At 41.4% G+C, this 22,998-nt stretch overlaps 1 protein-coding gene across 4 annotated transcripts in view; it reads left to right on the forward strand.

Annotated features, from left to right (window-relative positions):
- The first annotated feature begins 9,034 nt into the window (after nt 1-9,034).
- Nucleotides 9,035-22,998, forward strand: part of SEC11A (SEC11 homolog A, signal peptidase complex subunit) — a 51,048-nt gene continuing 37,084 nt past the window's right edge. For 2 of the 4 annotated variants that reach the window (XM_060293806.2, XM_060293807.2), the window contains exon 1: nt 9,037-9,197. In XM_060293806.2, coding sequence (XP_060149789.1) covers nt 9,147-9,197 — 51 coding nt within the window. In that variant the 5' untranslated portion in view covers nt 9,037-9,146. Of the gene's footprint in view, nt 9,198-22,998 lie in introns of all 4 variants that reach the window. The other 2 variants (XM_030878550.2, XM_030878547.2) reach the window with 2 other exon arrangements.

Here is a 22,998-nt window from a genome sequence, read left to right on the forward strand (position 1 = left end):
ATATTATGTAGCAACCTAAATGGGAAAAGAATTTGAAAAAGAATAGATACATGTATATGTATGACTGAATCACTTTGCTGTACACCTGAAACTATCACAACACTGTTAATCAACTATACTCCAATATAAAATTAACAGTTAAAAAAAAGAAGAATTATTCTTGATCCATCTGTCTCTGGAATGTCTGGGCCTCCTCGGCTTTAAGACCTCCCTTCATTCATTTGACAACTTTTTTTATGTGTTCGTTTCACGTAAGTTTTCGGGAGTAAGAAGGTAAGTAATAAGGCTCTTGCCCCCAGGAAACTCAGAGTCTGGTGAGAGCAACAGACACACGATACACAATACACAAATGATGGTAAGTATGCAGGTAGGAGAAGTGCAGTGAAGGCTTCCCAGAGAAGGTGATGCATGAGCTGAATTTGAAAGACAAGGAAGAATAAAAAGCACTGGGGTGAGATGGAGGTCTTTTCAGGCAGAGGAAGCAACTTACACAAAAGTGAGAGTATGCAGCGTTCAGGGAACTACACGCTCTTAAATGCGAGAGGAATGAGACCAGTCAGAGAGGTAGGCAGGGGCCAGATCACAAAGTGCCTTTTGGAGCATGCTAAGGAATTTGACCTTATCCCACAGGTCAGGAGGATCGACTGCAAGATTTTATGTAAGGAGGTAACATCATCAAATTAATGGTTTGGATAAATCACTCTGGCTGCAGTATAGAGAGTAGACTGGAGTGAGGCAATAAATGGAGAAAGACTGCAGCTGGAAGACCGATTAGGAGTTCAATACAATAATCAGGATAAGTGACAGTAGCATGAACCAAACTAGTGACAGTGGGAATAGAGAAAGTGGTCGGATAAGAGAGATATTAAGAAAGTAGAATAATAAGAGTTGGTAACTAATTGGATTTGGGAGTTGAGGGAGAGGGAAGAATCAAGAATCACAATCCAATTTCTTTTTTTTTTTTAAACGAAAACTGTGATCTTTTTTATTTTTTAAAAAATATTTATTTATTTGGCTGTGCCACGTCTTACTTGAGGCACCCAGGATCTTCGTTACCGGGTGAGGGATCTTCACTGGCATGCGGGATCTTTTAGTTGTGGCATGTGGGATCTTTAGCTGCGGCATGCAAACTCTTAGGTGAGGCATGTGAGATCTAGTTCCCTGACCAGGGATCGAACACGGGCCCCCTGCATTGGGAGCGCGGAGTCTTGGCCACTGGACCACCACTGTCCGATTTCTTGTTTCTGTGATTGGGTGGTGCCTCTGTGGAGATTTGGAACATAAAAGGAAGAACCTTATCCCACAAGTCAGGAGGATCTACTGAAAGATTTTTATGGAGAATAGCTGTTTTATGGAGAATAGTGAGGATGGAGACATTTGGATATAGTGAATTTGAGGTGTCTGCTGGACATCCAAGTGGAGCTGTCTAGAGGTAGTTGATATAATGGCCTGACCTCCAGGAGGAGATCAGAGCTGTAGATATTGGAGAGTTGAATGCATAGAGAAGATAGTTGAAGTCATGAGAACAGATAAGATCTCTCAGAGGCAGTGTAGGGTGAGAAGATGGTGCGGGATTTCACCATTTAAGGAGCGAGCTATGGGACTTCCCTGGTGGTCCAGTGGTTAAGACTCCACGCTCCCAATGCAGGGGGCACGGATTCAATCCCTGGTCAGGGAACTAAGATCCCGCACGCTGCATGGTACAGCCAAAAAAAAAGGAGTGAGCGAAAGAGTCCATGATGGAGGCTGAGAATGACAAGCCAGAGAGATAGGAGGCAAGTTGGAAAAGGGGACCTAATGGACCTCGAGGTTTCAATCAGTTATTTTATGACTTTTAGCCGCAGGATGGGGCCACGAATGAGCTTTCAGTGAATTGAAGAAAGATGTAAATGATGGTTAAATGGATATGTATATTTGTTGAAATTAATCAAGCTGTATGCATATTATTTATGCATTTTATTGTATGTAAATTGTACCTCAATAAAGCACTCAGCATAAACATTTTGAAAGAAAATTTGAATGTGATCAAATATGCTGGAAGAAGAGCATACTGAGGGAAAGAAATTAAGGGAGAGAAAGGATGATTAAGGGGAAAAGGTCCTGAGGAGGTGGAAGAGAGAAGCTTTGAGCAGGTGGAAGGATTAGCTTTAGACAAGGGATTAGCTTTAGAAAGAGGCCTTCCTCTTTCACTGATAAGAGGAAGAAATGAGGAAAAGGAATGTTTATGGAAGTGGATAAGTTGGATAGGAAGTAAGGTAGTAAGTTGAGTCTCTCTTTAATACTTTCTTTTCCCATGAAACTGGACTCCAAATGTGGTGGTTTTAGAAATATGCCTACAAATTCTTTGATACTCCTCCCTTCAAAAGGTGGAACTTAATCTCCTCCTTCTGAGTCTGTACCAGACTCATTTCTCATGAATAGACTATGAAAGAAATGATGATATGTCATTTCAGAAATTAGCCTATAAAAAAAGACTGCAACTTTTGTCTTGATAAGGTAACCAACCATCCTGATTTACCTGGAACTGAGGGATTTTCTGGGATGCAGAAATTTCAGTGCAAAAACCCAGACAGTTATGGGAAAATCAGGATGAGTTGGTTATCCTAGGCTTGATCCTGTTCTTTTCTCTCTTGGATCATTCACTCTGATAGAAGTTAGCTGCCATGTTATAAGCTGCCAAAAGAGAGGTCCACATAAAACTGAGGGAGACCTGTGAGCAACAGCCAAGTAGGAACTGAGGCTTCAGTCCAACAGCCCAGGAATAACCAAGACCTACCAACAACTACATGAGTGAGCTTGGAAGCAGATCCTCCCTCAGTTAAGCCTTCAGATGAGACTGCAGCCCCTCTGCACAGCTTGACTATAACTTTATGAGAGACCTTGAACCTTAACCACCAGGGAGCTCCAAATTTCTGACGCACAAAAACTGTGAGATAATGTTTCTTGTTTTAAGTCGCTATGTTTTGGGGTAATTTCTTATACAGAAATAGATAACTAATCATCAGATCAATGAAAATGAGGGGAAAGTTGTGTGATAGGTTTCCAGGACCTAGCATGGTTGGATGACTTCTCCAGCAGCCCTAGACAACTCCAGACCATGTGTTTGTCTACTTCATATGCCACTGATATTATGCAATGTCCAACAGTATCTTTTTTTTCAACAGTATCTTTTGATAAAGGGATTTTTTCCAAAATCTTATTTAGCTTTCTTACTGAGCTATTAATCATTAACACTATGACTGACTTTAAAAGCTTTTTGGCCGGAATGTGACCTGTCACTGTTTTGGCTACAAAAAGTGTAACTTTAAAGGATAGCTATATATATATATATATATATATATATATATTTGTGTGTGTGTGTGTGTGTGGTATGCGGGCCTCTCACTATTGTGGCCTCTCCCGTTGAGGAGCACAGGCTCCAGACACGCAGGCTCAGTGGCCATGGCTCACGGGCCCAGCCGCTCCACGGCATGTGGGATCTTCCTGGACAAGGGCGCGAACCCGTGTCCCCTGCATCGGCAGGTGGACTCTCAACCACTGCGCCACCAGGGAAGCCCGATAGCTTTATATTTTTGATCCCTTCTCTTATCTTTGGGAAGAAATCTTATCAAAGTTACATTAGGAAGCATTATTTTATGGGTTTTTCTTCCTCTAGAAAAAAATATTTTTGATTTATCGGATTGGCCACTGTGCTTTTTAAAAAATGGCACTAAAACTTCATTGACTTTATGACACTATTTGACCAAGTTTCATAATCTATATAATGAAACATATGTAGTGTACTAGGAACCAGGGGCAAGTAGACTACCAGTTTATTTATTTATTTAAAAAAAATTTTTGTTGATGTATAGTTGATTTACAATGCTGTGTTAGTTTCAGGTGTACAGCAAGGTGAATCAGTTATACATATACATATATCTACTCTTATTTATTTATTTATATTATTAATTAATATTTATTAATATTTATTAATTTATTATTATTTATTAAAATTTTAACGTATACATTTTAAAATATTTATTTATTTATTTATGCTGCATTGAGTCTTAGTTGTGGCATGCAGGATCTTGGTTGCAGCATGCAGACTCTTAGTTGTGGCATGCATGCAGGATCTAGTTCCCCTACCAGGGATCGAACCTGGGCCCCCTCCACTGGGAGCATGGAGTCTTACCCACTAGACCACCAACGAAGTCCCTCTACTCTTTTTTAGATTCTTTTCCCGTATAGGTCATTACAGAATGGTTTTTTTTTTGGCTGCGTTGGGTCTTCGTTGCTGCACACAGGCTTTCTTTAGTTGCGGCAAATGGGGGCTATACTTCATTTCGGTGCATGGGCTTCTCATTGTGGTGGCTTCTCTTGTTGTGGAGCACCAGCTCTAGGTGCACAGGCTTCAGTAGTTGTGGCACGAGGGCTCAGTAGTTGTGGCTCAGTGGCTCTAGAGCGCAGGCTCAGCAGTTGCGGCGCACGGGTTTAATTGCTCTGCGCGTGTGGGATCTTTCCGGACCAGGGATCAAACCTGCATACTCTGCATTGGCAGGTGGATTCTTAACCACTGCACCACCAGGGAAGTCCCATAATTAGCACTTTTCTTTTTCAGCTCTTCATCATAATTCATTACACTTGTGGATTACCCAGCCCCTGCACAGTCAGATTCACCCAGTATATGTATTTGCACTGTATTCCTGGGCAATGTTTCAGTTACAACTTTTTTCTGAGTTTGAAAGTATTCAGCGTCCTGATTTAACTTTCAACTAACTGATTTGAATTAATGATCCACTTTTGTGAATTGAAAATAAAATGTAACACAATGAAATTTAAAATTTAACACATAAACAATAACACATATTATGAAAAAATACATTAGTTTAGATTAACTGCATCATATCAACTGAACATTATTAGCTGAGACAAACTATAGAGCAACCTAAACTTTAAGAGTGAAACGACTATTGAGATGTTACATGATTTGAGAAAATCATGATTAATCTGACATTTAAAATTTATGAAGTAGATGTGAATAAAAGCTTCTCATCCCACTGAAATATCCTGTAGATAACTTGATAGATCACTGGTTCAGGGACTTCATGTTGGAAAAGTGCTGGTAGATTGGGAGAAAATTGCAGTCACATGACTAGAGGACTCATTGAAGGGAAAAAGAGAAAGGAGAGCAAAAACTAAAAGGAAATGTACAGTGTGATCCCATTTATGTTAAAAAGTGAGCGTAAATTTTAAGTACATAGGAAAAAAGCACTAGAAGGAAAAAGTGTGTAGTGGTGATCAGTCTAGAGAGGGGAGAGGCTAGGAGAGCAAAGGGAACCATCACATTATACTCTATATATGCTTATCTTTTTTTTTTTTTTTTAAGGAACATTTATTTATTGGCTGCGTTGGGTCCTCATTGCTGCATGGGCTTTCTTTAGTTGCGGCGAGTGGGGGCTACTCTTCGTTGCAGTGCATGGGCTTCTCATTGTGGTGGCTTCTCGTTGCAGGGCACGGGCTCTAGGCGTGCGGGCTTTAGTAGTTGTGGCACGCAGGGTCAGTAGTTGTGGCTCACCCGCTCTAGAACTTAGGCTCAGTAGTTGTGGCACACGGGCTTAGTTGCTCCGTGGCCTGTGGGATCTTCCCGGACCAGGGCTTGAACCCGTGTCCCATGCACTGGCAAGTGGATTCTTAACCACTGCGCCACCAGGGAAGCCCGTCTTACCTGTTTTTAAGTGTAGAGTTTAGCAGTGTTAAGTGCATTCACATTGCTGTGCAGCCAATCTCCAGAACTTTTCTATCTTGAAAAAATGAAACTCTGTATCCCTTAAATAGTAACTCCCCATCTCATCTCCCTAACCCCTTAACCACTGTTTTTCTTTCTGTCTCCATGAATCTGACTACCCTGGGTACCTCATATAAGTGGAATCAGACAATATTTGTCCCTTTGTATCTGGCTTATTTCAATTAGCATAACATCGTCAAGGTTCATCCATGTGGTAGCATATGTCAGGACTTCATTCCTTTTTAAGGCTGAATAATATTCCATAGGATGTTTATACCACATTTGTTTATTCATTCATCCATTAAGGGACACTTGGGTTGCTTCCACATTTTGGGTATTGTGAATAATGCTACTACGAACATGGGTGTACAAAAACCTCTTCAAGACCCTGCTGTCAATTCTTTTGGGTATATACCCAGCAGTGGAGTGGCTAGGTTGCCTGTCATGTTTTAATCTTTTATGGTGAGAATGTACTCATGTATTTGTATAATTTAAAACATATGGAGAAAAGAGTCAGGTACTGTTAAGAAAGCTGGGGGTAGAAGGGTGGAAAAGGTCCCTGCCCTCACAGAGTTTATGTGTATTTTCCTCCACAGGCCTTCCTAATTTGGAGAAATCAGGAATTCATATTTCAACTCAGTAAGTGTGGGTTACCTATGGGCAACAGTTAGGGATACCTCACCCCCCCCAACACACACATGTATTTTAAATTCAGCAAATATTTGTTGGGTGCCCAATACTTGTCAGGTTGTACATTTGCCACTGGGAATTTAACAACAAACAAGAAATCAATGGTTCTTTTTTCTTTTTCTTTTTTTGTTACAGCTTTATTGTGATATAATTCACATCCCATACAGCTCACCAATTTAAAGTGCCAATTCAGTGCTTTTTTGTATATTCATAGGGTTGTACAGTTATCACCACAATCAATTTTAGAACATTTTCAACACCCCACAGAAAAAGAAACCCTATACCCATTAATATCACTTCCCATTTCTCCCAACGCTCCCAGCCCTAGGCAACCACTGCTTTCTGTCTTTATGTATTTGCCTATTCTGGACATCTTACATAAATGGCATCATATAATTCATGGTCTTTTGTGACTAGCTTCTCTCATGAAGAAGAAATGTTTTAAGAACCTAATGTTTTAAAGGTTCATCTGTGTTGTAGTATTTCTTTTTGTTGCTAAATAATATTCCACTGTATGGATATACCATATTTTGTTCATCCCTTCATCAGTTGATGAATATTTGGGTTATTTGCACTTTTTGGTTATTATGAATTATGCTCTCATGAACATTCATGTGCAAGTTTTTGTGTGGACATATGTTTTTCGTCCTCTTAGATATATACCTTGGAGTGGAATTGCTGGTTAATATGGTCAAGATAGTAACTACAGTAATATAGTTAATATGTTTAACCTTTTGAGGAACTGCTCTATTTTCTAAAGTGGCTGCACGATTTTACATACCCACCACCAGTGTTCCATCCTCCCCCAAACTCATAATAAAAACTGTCTTTTTTATTATAACCGTCCTCAAATATACTTACCTTTTTATTGTGAAATAATTTTCAATTTAAAGATGCAAGGATAGGGCTTCCCTGGTGGCGCAGTGGTTGACAGTCCATCTACCGATGCAGGGGACACGGGTTCGTGCCTCAGTCCGGGAAGATCCCACATGCCGCGGAGCGGCTGGGCCCGTGAGCCATGGCCGCTGAGCCTGCGCGTCCGGAGCCTGTGCTCTGCAATAGGAGAGGCCACACAGTGAGAGGCCCACGTGCCGCAAAAAAAAAAAAAAAAAAAAAAAAAAAAAAAAAGAATTGCAAGGATAGTACAAAGAGTTCCAGTGATATTTCCTCACTCAGCTTCCCCTGGTGTGAGATAATCAATATTTTGAAAAAGATAGAAATAATAGCCAGAGACCAGTTCTGGTTTTCTTGTCCTAGGTGTGTGTTAGGTGTGTTACAATTTTTGTATTACTTTAACCATGGTGAAAGTGATAAGCATTCACTAGAAACTGTACTTCTTTTCCCAGTATGATACTGTCTTCTGATGGTGGGCAGCAGCAGCAAGCCACAGCTCCCAGTCAGCCACATGAGCACAGATGGCAAACAACCAGTATACTTACAACCTTTTGTAGCCACACCACCATTGTCTTTCACTTTCAGTACAGTAGTCAATAAATTACATGAGATATTCAACACTTTATTATAAAATATACTTGTGTAGGACTTCCCCGGTGGTCCAGTGGTTAAGATTCCACACTTCCACTGCAGGGGGCACGGGTTCGGTCCCTGGTCCGGGAAGTTCCACATGCTCAGCAGTGCGGCAAAAAAATAAAAACAAAAAACGGTTTGCGTCAGATGATTTTGCCCAACCGTAGGCTAGTGTGTGCTCTGCTTGCTTAAGGTAGGCTAGGCCAAACTACGATGTTCAGGAGATTAGGCGTATTGAATGCATTTTTGACTTATGGTATTTTCAATTTACCATGGGTTTATTGGGAGGTAAGTCAAGGAAGAGCTGTATAGAGACAGAAGTCAGCGATAACAGGGTCACATTATGGTGCCCGAGGTAACAAAACCAAGAGGTTTTCGTCTAGTAGACAATCAGATCCTGTTAGCAAGGTCAATTTCGGGGAGGAAGGGACTACCTCACAAACCGCACTACTGGTGGTCTCATCACACGGTTGTATGGTTTGGTAGTTTTCTAATCCTACCGGGTTGTTTTCTCTCCAGCCACGAGTTTCTTAAACTCCTGAAAGTGTCAGGCAGTGCTTTGAAAGTCACATCCTCCGCCCTTACCCAACAGCACTTATTTAAACACCTCAGCCGTCAGTTTCCCGTAGCGCAGGAGACCGGCCGCAGCAGAGGAAGCAAGGCCTGTCGGAACATCCAGGGCCACACCCAGACCCACGACCGGGGCCGCTCAGGGGCCCCGCGCTGGCCGCTCAGGGGCCTTTTCTGCCCTCAGACTCCAGAAACACGTTTCCCTATTGGCCAGGCGTGCACCAGGGCCCGCCTCCTGGAAGTTGCAGGGCGGCCTCCTATCTAACCCCTAGTGGCGGCCTCCGTGTGGGGCCACGGGGCTGAGAGCGGGAAGTGGGCTTCATTCTCTTCTCAGCAGACGAGGTTAGGGGTACGAGAGCCCTTCTACAGCGAGGTCAGGCGAGGAGGCTGGATTAGGACGGTCGCGAGACCCTTTGTCTGCTCGCCCCGGCGAAGGGGCGGAGCCGCGCCGGTCCCGCCCCGGTCCCGCCCCGGAAGCGGAAGTGCGGGCACCCTGAGGTTCTGTCCAGTGAGATCTTGGACCGTGCGCCAGCCGTTCCTCCTGCCGGTCACATCTCGCCGTTTCTTCTGCCCGTGTCCCCTCGCCGGCCCCGCCATGCTGTCTCTAGATTTTTTGGACGATGTGCGGCGGATGAACAAGCGGCAGGTGAGGTTTACCTCCCACTGTTCCCTTCGACGCTGCCACTGCGGTGCCCCGCGGACCTCTGGGCCCCAGTGTGAGGGCCGGAGCGGGTCTGACGCCTGGATTATTCCATCTCTTTGTGGGGTCTGTGTCCAGAGGTAGCTTTATCCGCCCCATATTTTTAGCCGCTGGCTTATACGGGGCCTTCTAGGGGCGGAGCGGGAAGCCTGATCTTCACGTTCCATTGCCCCCTGTGTGGCAGGGAAGCAAGTGGAAACCGTAGGGCTCTTTGTAAGTGGGAGTTGGGGTTGCTTATTTTTTTAGGCTTAGTAAGGCGGCAAACTCGTGATTTCTCCAGTAGCAGCGACTTCCGATGGATTCCAGTAGCTAGGTTTAGCAGTTCACCGCTACTCTGGGATGCTCGGGAAGGCGGTTGTTAAGGCCCCACAAAAGCCGTTTGGCTACTTTGAGCCCGTTACAACCCTTCTAGTACAGCTGGGTCTCAGCGGGCTGTCCTGACTTCCTTGAACCACCTCCGAGTTCAGAGTTGAAACGTTTACTCCCCTTGTCCTTGAGTCCGCTTAGCATTAAGGTATACCTCAGGATCCTCGGGTATACCTCCCAGTATTAGTGGTACCGGGATCCTGAAACTTCCATCTCCTGATTTTGTCCTTAAATCTTACTCCGTCTTGAACTTACAGATCATATTCCAAATGGTACTGGGAATACTGTTGTAATTATTTAGTCATTGGGAAAAGTTGCTCCTTTTTGTCTTCTACACCAAGTGTGTCTGTGGAGCCCACTTTTGCTTGCCTCGGACCTTTTTACAGTGTTTTGCTGTTAAGAATTGTCTTGATGTCACTATTAAAGGTTTTTCTCTTGGACTTCTATTATGCACTATTTATATTTACCATTTAGGGAAGAAGATATACAACTTCCCCTTACTCCCCTTCAGACCTCTTCTTAGACATGTTTGCTAATTCCTTCAGTCATAATTGATCATTTTTTCCCCAAATTGCACAAAACGTTTCAGATTCTCACTTGTATAGTGTTTTTTTTCCATCCATATCTGAATTTCTAGGTACAGAGACATTGCTTTGAAGAAACTCTTCTTTTGGGCCTACTGTTTATTGTACCCTGTGCTAGGTACAATGAGAGAAATGCGAAGATAGATAAGACAGATTCTGCCTTCAAGGAGCATAAATATGTAGATAATGACTAAGGCAAAACAGTAACTATTTTGAGCTCTTGCTATGTGTGAAATGCTTTATATACCTGTGAGGTAGATAATGTTATTCCCATTATACAAGTGGAGAAAATGAGCAACCTCCCAGAGATTGTTAAGAGGGGATGTGAAGGATTGGATAGCATGGGGATGGGATGAGGGAAAGTTAGAAATGAGGTTTTACCTGCACATAATATCTGGGGGAAAAAATTGATACTGACTGTAGGTACCAAGAGCTAATTAGATGAAAAGAGGGAAACTAGAAATTTCATCAAATGTCTGATTAATTTGAGTTGTAGTTTTTTTTCCTGTCAGGTTCATAGAGGAATACTTTAGTACAGTAAACTCCATCCAGGGGAATTCCCTAGTGGTCCAGTGGTTAGGATTCCGCACTTCCACTGGGTGGGGTCTGGGTTTGATCCCTGGTCTGGGAACTGAGATCCCACAAGCTGTGTGGCGTGGCCAAAAACAAACAAACAAACAATTATATGCACCCATTACAATCAAAATACAGAACATTTCTGTCACCCACAAGATCCCTTTGTAGTTCATTTCTTTAGCACTTGGCAACCACTGATTTGCTTTTTTGTCAATATAGATGGGTTTGCTTTTTTTTAAAAAAATATTTTATTTATTTAGCTAGCTGCACTGGGTCTTAGTTGCTGCACATGGGATCTTCATTGCGGCATGTGGGATCTTTAGTTGCGGCATGAGGGATCTTTAGTTGTGGCATGTGGGATCTAGTTCCCCGACTAGGAACCGAACCCGGGCCCTCTGCATTGGGAGCGTGGAGTCTTAGCCACTGGACCACTAGGGAAGTCCCTGGTTTGCATTTGATAGAAATGGAATCACAGAGTATGTATTCTTTTGAGCTGTAAGTTTTAATTGATTTTTAAGACCTTACTCAAGACTTTTGTTTACGGTATGTAATTTTTATTTTTGTCTCCTTCACAGTTTTCAAAATTAAAGTGTTTCACTACTTTCATGGCATCCAATACACTGTTGCCAGATTAATGTCTTCTCTCCTGCCCTCCAACCTTCGGTAGATCCCATTGCCTTGTAGGTTAAGTCCAACCCCCTTAGAATGGCATTTGAAGTAAGTCCCAGTCATTTTACAGTCTGCCGTTTCTCACTGTTTCAGTCTTGTCCCAGTTTACTCTTCCTGCCTGTTTCATTTCACTGTGTATATGAACATTGTTCTATTCAAACTTTGTGTACTTAACTGTCTTCAGAACTCCCCTTTTACTATTTGAGTCTTTGTGGACCGCCCTAGACTATTAGGTGATCTCTAAAGGCCTTTTAGCTGTTATGTACTATTCTATTTGTCTTCTCCCCTTTGCAGTGTGGCTCTTTTACTGTAGTGTCAGAGCACAGTGTTCCTGAGGCTTTTCTTAATCCATGAAACCCTGATTTGTAGTTTGCCTGTTTCTGTGGTAAATACTTCCAACATGGTTGATTTCAAGCTGCTAACATGACATCACTGAATGTGGAATTAGGAAGAAATGTGGTAGCATGCAACTGTAATTTCCACCTTACAGGTAAAATTTAAAAAATAATCTCAAGAACACAGATAATAGTAAAATGTAGTAAAATAGTTAGAAACTGATTTAGAGTATTTATTGACTTTGTTTTTTAAGTAATTTAATTGTACTAATTTTTAATAACACTGTGTTTAACAACCAGCTTGCAAGATTCCTGAAAATTTAGCAGGTTGGCTCCAGCACACCTCTGGTTGTAGGTTAGTTTCTTGATGCCCATTGAGGTAACCTTTGTGTGCAGAAAAGCCTGTTTAGAATTCTTATATTTAAAAACATAATATTCGATTTGTAAAACCTAAAATTTTAAAACAAAGTTCTTAAACCTTTCAGAATCAGTTTTCAAATCTTATCCTATTTAAAATCTAGCAGTTGGTGGGATCTTAGTTCCCTAACCAGGAATTGGACCCGGGCTCTCGGCAGTGAAAGCGCCAAGTCCTAACCACTGGACCGCCAGATTGGACCGCCAGGGAATTCCCAGGTCTAGCAAATTTTAACAATCACTTTTAAGGGCCTTTGAATATTTGGGCTAATTTATAAACAGACATCTTAAAAACGTTAAATTTAACTTATAAATTTAAAGAAGTTCCTTTTTAAGAACATCGATTATTCAACAAACACCACTGCATACTTATATAATTTTTATAAATCTGGAGCTTAGGTTCTCCTAAATGTTTCAACATTTGAATATAAGGTATAAATAGTAAGCTTTCTGATTAAAATAATAAATCTACAATTGATTGTACATTTTAAATTGGAATTACAAACCTGACCTATTACTTTTATATTCCAAATTCTCTTAAATTTTACAAAACTTAAGAAAAACTTACAAAACTTACAAAAACTTAAGATACCAAATATGCACAGTACCCTTAACATAAAAGTATTAATACTATACATAATCTCCTTTAAGCATTTCTGTTCTTAATTATGAATTTTCCTGGAGTGAAAAGATGCTTATTCACTAAATAAGTATGTCATGCCAAGTAATTTTTATATTATTTTCATGTGTAATTCTCTGCTTGCTGAGAATTCTTAATGATCAGAGGATATTGGCCAGCATGTGACTAGATCCATGTTTGAGCCCTGATGGGACTAATCTGACTTTGACAGAATTTGCTTTATTAGCTCCTCCTTAGGCCTTTTGCATTACTTGATTGAATTTTGCATTTCTTTGGATTTTAATTATCTGTATGTTTTCCTACGTAAATCTGAAGACCCTAGGACTTGGCACGATCCTTTCTTTTTATTTATTTATTTATTTTTTAATATTTTGGCTGTGCCTCACAGCATGTGGGATCTTAGTTCCCTGACCAGAGATCAAACCCCTGCCCCCTGCAGTAGAAGCGCTGAGTCTTAACCACTGGACCGCCAGGGAAGTCCCTCTTTTTATGTTTTTCAGTCTCTTAGGATCCCTTAACTCTTCTTTTTTTTTTTTTTTACTTATTATTATTTTTTATTTTGGCTGTGCTGGGTCTTCATTTTGGCACACAGGGTCTTTGTTGTGGCATGCGGACTCTTAGCTGTGGCATGCATGTGGGATCTACTTCCCCAACCAGGCATTGAACCCTGGCCCCCTGCATTGGGTGTGCGGAGTCTTACCCATGGGCCACAAGGGAAGTCCCTCACTTAACTCTTTTTTTTAAAAAATAAATTTATTTATTTATTTTTTTATGGCTGCATTGGGTCTTCGTTGCTGCACGCGGGCTTTCTCTAGTTGTGGCGAGCCGGGGCTTCTCTTTGTTGTGGTGCGCAGGCTTCTCACTGCAGTGGCTTCTCTTGTTGCAGAGCATAAGCTCTAGGTATGCGGGCTTCAGTAGTTGTGGCTCAGTGGCTCTAGAGCGCAGACTCAGTAGTTGTGGCGCACGGGCTCAGTTGCTCTGCAGCATGTGGGATCTTCCCAGACCAGGGCTCGAACCTGTGTCCCCTGCGTTGGCAGGCGGATTCTTAACCACTGAGCCACCAGGGAAGTCCTGTTCACTTAACTCTTAATGGCTATTGTAGTGATACCTGATTGAATTCCGGATATCTTTGGTAACTTTTTTTTTAATGAATTGGCCCTCTGGTGAAGCACATAGAAGCCTAGATTCTTCCTAGGCTTGGACCTAATATGAGTAAGTGTGCTGCGAATAGGAGGTATATACAGTTCAGAGGACAGATCCATTACTTTTTTTGATTATTGAAAACTAATCTGGTCTTGTTTAGGATCAGGAAACTCTTTATCACTGGCAGGGTATAAAAATTCAGTAATAAATTGCCAAGTTTCAATGTAGAAACATCAGTCTCTGTTATATACACAAGGAAATCACAAGTAAAATTATGTTAAAAACTGCACTTACTGTCCTCGAATATATTCTTCTTGAGCATCCAAAAATCATTCTTCATCCTGTATAACTTTGAGCAAATCTAGAATACAGTGCCATAGTAAGGATAAAGCATTTACTTGTTATGGTTCTTAGATACTTCATATTTTTTAGGTTTTTTTTCCCCCATATTATTCTCTCCATGGACATACAGACAAGCATGATTATTTATTCTCATGCCAGATGGCACAAGCCTCCAACAATAAAGACAGATTCCACTTAAGCAGAAATTATGACCATAACTCTTCTTCAAAAGAGTTGTCTTTTGAGGCTTCCCTGGCAGTCCAGTGGTTTAAGACTTTGTGCTTCCACTGCTGGGGGCACAGGTTGGAACCCTGGTTGGGGAACTAAGACCCTGCATGCCATGCAGTGTAGACAAAAAGAAAAAAAAAAAGAGTTGTCTTTTCTGACTTCAAGGAGGGAGGTGAGGTAGAGTATCCAAACACAGAATATGTTCATGGGGATAGAAAAAATTGGCTGAAAAATTTGGCTTATCGGTCAGGGTTTAGTCTGGGAAGCAGAACCACTATGAATATTTTAGAATTAAGGGATTTATTATAGGAATAAGATTTTATACAATTGTAGGAGAAGCTGGATGAGTCAGGAGTCTAAAACAGAGATGCAGAAACAGAATGTCACCAGTTCTTCTGTAGCACTGTTGTGGGTAGACGGAAGCTTGCCATGGAATCTGGGGCTAGATTCCACATCTGGCTGATGGAGTGGAATCACACCAAAGGGGAGAGTAGATGAAGTCTGTGGAAGGCTGTTGCCTCTACAGCTCGTTTCTGGATGTGGAGCAGGGGAATGCGAGGACAAACTGGATTCTGCCAGGCCTTTAATGTCTGTCTCTCACCATGTCTAACCACAGTGACCTTCAGCATAATAGCAGCTGCTGCTACTCTTTCACCTTCTAGGTCTTGGGCAGCTTTCTCTTTGCTAAATCTAATTCAGAACCATACATGGAGGGGGGTTTGGGGAAGCCTACTTCTAGCTAAGCCAATTTGGCAAAACTACTGTAGTTTTCAAAACTATTATAGTCTGCCCTTTGTCAACTCAGCATTTATACACACCTCTTTTAATCATATTTCACTTTTCAAATAAACATAAAAGCAAGATTATACTTCTGTCTTATATGCAGCTTTCCTTTGTTTCTGTAATTGGCTACATGGTTGTAGCTGTCATCTTTCTTCTTAACCATTCCACATTCCTTTTGCTCTCAGCAGGATCCTAAGTTGGTCATAGTTTCTTGCCTTACCCAAACCGTGATTATTAAAGGGTAATGTCATGAGGAGTCCTGCCTGAACTGGATTGTTATAGTTTTCACTAACTTTGATTGTAAGACATGGAAGTACTAAGAAAGGCCTCAGAGGATTCTTTATATTCCTATATATTCACTTCCCTCATTATGTAGTAACAAACCTCTGTTTTTCTCTGATGGTCAGGGTCAATCCCCTTTGCCAGTAAATAACCACCCCATTCCCTGCATTTTGGTTCACTGGCATGAGTATCCCAAAGTGGCAAGGGGGAAGACTCAACTTCCAGTTTAATGGAACCACTGTGTCTCCTGGTGGAAGAAAATCTCCTTTAGGAGTGAAAACTTCTGTTTTTTGGCTGCGCTGGGCAGCTTGTGGGATCTTAATTCCCCGAACAGGGATTGAATCCGGGCCATGGCAGTGAAAGCGCCAAGTCCTAACCACTGGACCACCAGGGAATTCCCAGGAATGAAAACTTCTAAACCAGCAGCCAAAACTATGAGGCTGGGAAGCAGAAATTTCACTAGCAGATTATTAGTAGTGGGAGGAGTCACTTCCATTCCCACCCTTTAATTCTGGACTAGTGAATCCTACTTACAGAAGATATTGGTTGCTGATTAAGAGCATATACCACATACTGGAGGACATTAGACATTATCCCAGCCCAACAAAGTGTTGCTGCTGTCTGGCTGGTACTGTAGCTGTCTTCAAAAGGCCATTTGTATCACTCAGAAGATAGAAACAACACCAGTAATTGAACAGGGAAAAATTAAATACAAAGAATTGTTAACTGGCAAAGATGCTCAACCACTAAAATGTGTAACAGAGGACTCTTAAGGTGTTCAGAAATAGCGTATGCAGAAAACAGTTATTACCTTCTAGGATAAGGGAGTGAACAAAGAAAGAACTAGCAAAATACCTCCCTCCAACCCCCTTCACCCCTTCTTAACCGGAGATGTAGACCTCTTTGGAGAGGGTGTGGCTGTCACAGGGACTTGCAATGACATTTGCCAGAGCAGTGAGCTGGAGCTGGACCTTAGAAGTGGCCCGCTGGGAGGCTGAGAAATTTGCCAGAGTGTGTGTGGGCAGGAGTCAGTCTGTGATGGTCTCTGAAGTGACTAATAAGAGACCTCCAGTACACAGATCCACTAGCTACTGGGTGAAATAAAAACACTCCATGGGAAGAGAAGCCCCTCCCACTCTCTATCACCTTGCTGTGGCCCTGCAGTCCCTTTATTAATAAAACCTAACATCATTGAGCCAACTGGAAAAGGTGCCCTTGTTTATAGGCTCAGCCTGGTAACACAAAGAAGGATGGATTTGGTGCTGAGAGACAATAAATTGATAATGCCTACTGTTCCACTGTTCTTTCAGGCCAGCCACTTAAGATGATGGAGGACACAGTAAGACCAGTGAAATTCATGACCATGTGCCCACTGTTGTGCTTTAATTACCTATAAGTTCCCTGGTCAGAATCAGTGTTGTATGGAATACCATGATGCGGAATAAGGCATTCTGTAAGTTCATGAATGGTGGTTTTGACAGAAATACTGAGGACAAGGAAGACAGATCTATATACAGAGTCTATTCTAGATAGAAGAAATTGCTGCCCCTTCCATGCTGGAAGTGATCCAGTATCAGGAATGGTGGCATTGTTGGTCTTTGCAGTTGGCAGTCTAGGCACTCATCATTGGCTAGAACCAAACTGGTCTTGGTGAGTGAAAGTCCACATTGCTAACCTTCATCTTGGCTGCTACAGCCACTTTGATCATGAGTCCATTGGGTAAGACATGGATGGCTAGGGAAAGAGGCCGCTGACATCCACAAAACAGGTAATTTTATCCACCTGATTATTAAGATATTCTTCTGCTGGGGTAATTCTTTGGTGGGACACAAATATCTTCACATTCTATGTACCTACTTGGAAAGCTCCATCCACATACCTTTTCCGCAAACCTCTCGTCTCTAACTTTCCAGTGATATATCTTCCAAGTCCCTGGCCATCCAGCCAAATTGCTGGTCACTCTTGAATCAGTGTAAATCCACACCTGTGGCCATCTCTCCTTCCAGGAAAAGCAAACAATTATTGTATCACTTGAAGTTCTGCCCATGGGAGGATTTCCCTTCATCATAATCCTTTATGGTGAACCCTGAATGGGGATGTCATGGCACAGCTGTCTACTTTCAGTTGGTGCTAGATGGTTCATGTAGAACCATCATCTAAACACCAGGCCTAAAGTCTTCTTTAGTCAGCTGGTCATAGGGAACTCCCCATGAGGCGAGAGGTGTAAGCTGAGAGAGAAGAAGCAATGTAGCATGAGTAGGAGCCATGAGTATCTGAGTCACTTGTGTCTCATACAACTTACTTGTGTCTTCAGGACCTGCTTGAGCCCAATCTTGTATATACTACTTACAGTGGATGATGGAGTACTGCTGTGAATGCCCAACTTTATGGCTTGGTGGATCTGGCAGCATCCAGTTCATGCTGAGGAGTTCAGGTTATATGGTAACTTGGTGATCCATGGTCTAGTGTTTAGTCTCTTCTAGAATTCAGCAGCTAGCTAGAAGCTGTTACAGAGGAGGAGAATAGTTCTCCAAAGGATAGCATAGCTTTGCCCCCAAATTCAAAGACCTGTGCTGTTGTTCACCCATAGAGGACTGCCAGAGGCTCTCCATCTGTTACAGGTATTTCAGTTACCATGAGATCTGCTGGGTGTTATGGTCCAAGTGATAGAACAGCTTGATGGGAGCTTGGACCTGTTGCACAGCCCTCCTCAAAACTGGATCAAAATTGGTTTACTAGGTCAATACATTGGAGTAGCACACCCAAATGAGGTGTATGTTGCCTCCAAAATCCAAGGAGGTCCACTAGGCTTTAAGTTTCTTGGTAGTAACAGGAACCAGATGCAGCAACTTGTTCTTCATCTTGGAAGGGATATCTTAACATGACTGGGACCACTGAACCCCAGGAATTTTCATGGGGATAGGAATTTCTGTGGGATTTATTTCTCACGCTCTGGCCACATATGTGTTTACCAAGGTGTCTAGGTCATGAGCTTCAACCACCCAGTCTAGTCACTGTGATATCATCAATATAGTGAACATGTTTACTCTGTGAATGTTGGACCAATCAAGGTCCCCATGGACCTTTATGATAGAAAGCTCTAGGGCTAATTGAGCCCTCAAGTAGGCTCTGCCACCAAAAGCATACTGCTTCTGGTGGTCTTATTTCTCTTGCTATAGGAGTCCTCAGGGATAGGAAACTGTCAAAAACGCGGAATGAGTCTCTTAAGTTGGAACTGCTAGAAGCTGATGATTGTCTTACTAAGACAGGGAACCTAACTTTTTATTTTAATCATCTAGACTTATTAAGAATATGTAACTTTTAGTTTTGATTGGTTATGCAGTTATTGCTACATGTAGTAGCATTGTTAAGGACTATGATATTCTGCATTACAAGCTAAATTATGGTTTGAGCCTAGAATATCACTTGTAGCAAGAAATAGGAGTGGAGAAGATAGCAAGAGCCAGATCATGGAAGGCCCTGTATACTCGGAGGTTCAGAATTTATCCTATAGGTAGTGAGAGACGTTTGTTTTGTTTTTTTTTTTTTTGCGGTACGCGGGCCTCTCACTGTTGTGGCCTCTCGTGCTGCAGAGCGCAGGCTCAGCGGCCATGGCTCAGGGGCCTAGCCGCTCCACGGCATGTGGGATCTTCCCAGACCGGGGCACGAACCCATGTCCCCTGCATTGGCAGGCGGACTCTCAACCACTGCGCCACCAGGGAAGCCCTGAGAGAAGTTTCTGAGCAGACACTTCAATAATTTTATTTTCACTTTGCGAACAATAATTATATATAGGTGGATGAATTAGAAGGATACAAGTCTAGAGGTAGGACTCTCAGATTGTTTCAGTAGTCTGTGTAAGAGGAGATGAGACGTGAAGTAAGGCAATAGTCATAGAAATAAAGCCAATGGGATGGATGTGACAAATGTTGGGGAGATAAAATTTAGAGGACTTGGGTGGATGGTGATACTAATCACCAAGAGAATGTGGGAGGAGGAAGAGATTTGAGGAAAAGGATTGAGTTCAGCTCTGGATGTGTTAAATTTAAGGTGTCTGTTTAACATCTAGGTGATTTTTAGTAAGTAATTGGATATACATACCAATTGGATATAATTGGTCTGGTATGGAGAAGAGATTTGGGTGTCATCAGCATATATGTTGTAATTGAAACCATGAATAGACAAGATTGCATGCAGAATGGAAAGAGAAAAGGGCAAAGGTTGGACTGCTAGAACACTTGTATTTAATGGGATGCCAGAGAAGAGGTCAGGGTCTGAGGTCGGTGACATAGAAACCAAGGGATGAGGGAGTTAGAAGGAAGTTAATCAAGTGTCAAGTGACTCAGAAAGACAAGGTAGTTAAAATAAGTTCATGGACTCCCTCTTCCGTTTTTTTTAAATTAATTAATTAATTGATTGATTGATTAATGGCTGTGTTGGGTCTTCATTGCTGCATGCAGGCTTTCTCTAGTTGTGGCGAGCCGGGGCTACTCTTTGTTGCAGTGCGCAAGCTTCTCATTGCGGTGGCTTCAGCACGGGCTCTAGGTGCGTGGGCTTCGGTAGTTGTGGCACGTAGGCTCAGTAGTTGTGATGCATGGGCCTAGTTGCTCCACGGCTTGTGGGATCTTCCTGGACCAGGGCTTGAACCCATGTCCCCTGCATTGGCAGGCGGATTCTTAACCACTGTGCCACCAGGGAGGTCCCCCTCTTCCTGGTTTTTAATGAATAGTTTAAATAGGTAATATATTTACATTGTTCTCCCCCACCCCCACAAAAAAGTGAGAGTGACGTTTTCCTATAGTCTCGCCAGCATTGTGTGTTTTCAGACTTAGATTTTTGCCATTCTAATAAATGAAAAGTGGTATCTCAGGACAGTCTTACTTTGTATTTCCCTCATTATCAGTTTGGTTGAACATATTTTCATATGATTTTGGAGTTGTTTTTATTTCATTTTCTGTGAACTAGCAGTTCATAATCCTTTGCCTATTTTCCTTTTGGATTGTTGTTATTGATTTCTAGGAGCTGTTTATAGGAAGATTAGTCTTTTGTCGTATATATTGTAAATATTTTCTCCCAGTTTGTCTTTTGATTTAGCTTATAGTATAATTTGCCATGCATAGTTGTCAGATTTTTTTGGTTATTTGCTCTTTTATTTTGTTTTGGGTAGCCAAATTTACCCATCTTTTCTTCATGGCTTCTGGATTTCAGGTCAGTTTAAAAAACCTCCTTTACTTCAAGGCCTTTCCTACTTTATTTTCTTCTATTACTTTTGTGACTATGTGCTTTAAAAAAAACCAGCTTTATTGGCATATAAAGTATAAAATTCACCCATTTTAAGTGTATAATTCATGGTTTTTAGCAAATTTATAGGGTTGTGCACCTATCACCACAATCCAGTTTTAGAACATTTCCATCATCCCTGAAAGATCCTTCGTGCATTTTTACAGTCAATGCCTGTTTCCACTCACAGCCCCAGACAACCACTAATCTGCTTTGTATCTCTATGATTTGCCTTTACTAGACATTTTATTTTTTTATTTTATTTTTATCAACAATTAGCTTTTATTAAATCATTTTATATAAATGGAATCCTATAAAATGTAGTCATTTGTAGCTGGTTGCTTGCTTTTTTATTTTTGGCTGTGTTGGGTCTTCATTGCTGCATGCGGGCTTTCTGTAGTTGCGGCGAGCAGGGACTACTCTTCCTTGAGGTGTGCGGGGCTTCTCATTGCAGTGGCTTCTGTTGCAGAGCACAGGCTCTAGGTGCACAGGCTTCAGTATTTGCAGCACATGGCCTCAGTAGTTATGGCACTCAGGCCCTAGAGTGCACAGGCTTCAGTAGTTGTGGTGCGTGGGCTCAGTAGTTGTGGCTTGCAGGTTCTAGGGTGTAGGTTCAGTAGCTGTGGGGCATGGGATTCATTGCTTCGCAGCATGTGGGATCTTCCCGGACTGGTGATCGAACCCGTGTCCCCTGCATTGGCAGGAGGATTCTTAACCACTGTGCCACCAGGGAAGTCCCTGATTGCTTTCATTTCACATGATTTTTTTAAATTGTGGTAATATATACATAACAAAATTTTCTATCCTAACCATTTTTTAAACTTTATTATTTATTTATTTTTAATGGAAATGTCGTTGATCACAATATTGTGTTAGTTGCAGGTGTACAGCAAAGTGATTCAGTTATACACAAATATATATGTATCTATTCTTTTTCAGATTCTTTTCCATTATAGGTTATTATGAGATATTGAATATAGTTCCCAGTGCTATACAGTAGGTCCTTGTTGTATCTTAACCATTTTTTAAGTGTAGAGTTCAGTAATGTTAAGTACATTCACATTGTTGAACAACCCGTCTCTAGGACTCTTTTTATCTTGCAAAATTAGAACTCTGTACTCATTTAAAAACTCCCCATTCTCCCCTTCCCCCAGCCCATAGAAACTACCATTGTACTTTCTGTCTCTGTGAATTCGGCTTTTATTAATTTTTTTCTCATTATTTGTTTTCTATTTCACTGATTTCTGCTCTAAACTTTATTTCCTTCCTTGGTTACTTTGTGTTTAGTTTGCTATATTTTCTAGTTTCTTAAAGTGGAATCTTGGGTTATTGGATTAAGGTCTTTCTTTTCAAATATATGTATTTAAAGCTATAGATTTGTCTCCAAGCAGTACTTTAGCTACATTACAGAAATTTTGACATGTTGTGTTTGTTTACACTCAGTTTAAAATATTTTGTAATTTCCCTGTGGTTCCTCTTTGAACCATGGGTTATTTGGGAAAAAATGTTTCTAAGTATGTATTTGTGGGTTTTTCAAATTTCTCTCCAGCGCTGATTTCTAATTTAATTATATTGTAGTTGAAGAGAATAGTTTGTATGATTACAGTGTTTTAAAATTGAGTCCCCTTTTAAAATTTGCCTAGAGCCTGGTCTCTGGAGAATGTTTCATGTTTGTTTGAAAAGAATGTGTATTCTCCTGTGTGGGGTGGACTGTTCTATAGATGTTTAGTTGGTTGAGGTATTCAAGTTTTCTATATCCTTGCTGATTTTCTGTCTTATTCTATCAACTATTAAGAAGAGGATGTTGAAGTCTCTAACTTTCTATCCTGAGATAGATCCTACTTGGTCATAAGGTATATATTGTTTGGTCTAAACATTTACTAAAATGTTACAGATACTTTTTATGTCTATATCCGTGATACCATTCTGTGGTTTTCTTGTAACATCTTTATCTGATTTGGGTATCAGTAATGTTGGCCTTCGTAAAGTGAGTTGGGAAGTATTCCCTCTTCTTCAGTTTTCTGGAAGAGTTGGCATAGAATTATGATTTTTTCCTTTAAATGCTTGGTAGAATTCATTAGTGAATACTGTCTGAGCCTGGAGTT

This window comes from Globicephala melas, chromosome 2 (assembly GCF_963455315.2).
Source record: "Globicephala melas chromosome 2, mGloMel1.2, whole genome shotgun sequence".
Classification (NCBI taxonomy): Eukaryota; Metazoa; Chordata; class Mammalia; order Artiodactyla; family Delphinidae; genus Globicephala; species Globicephala melas.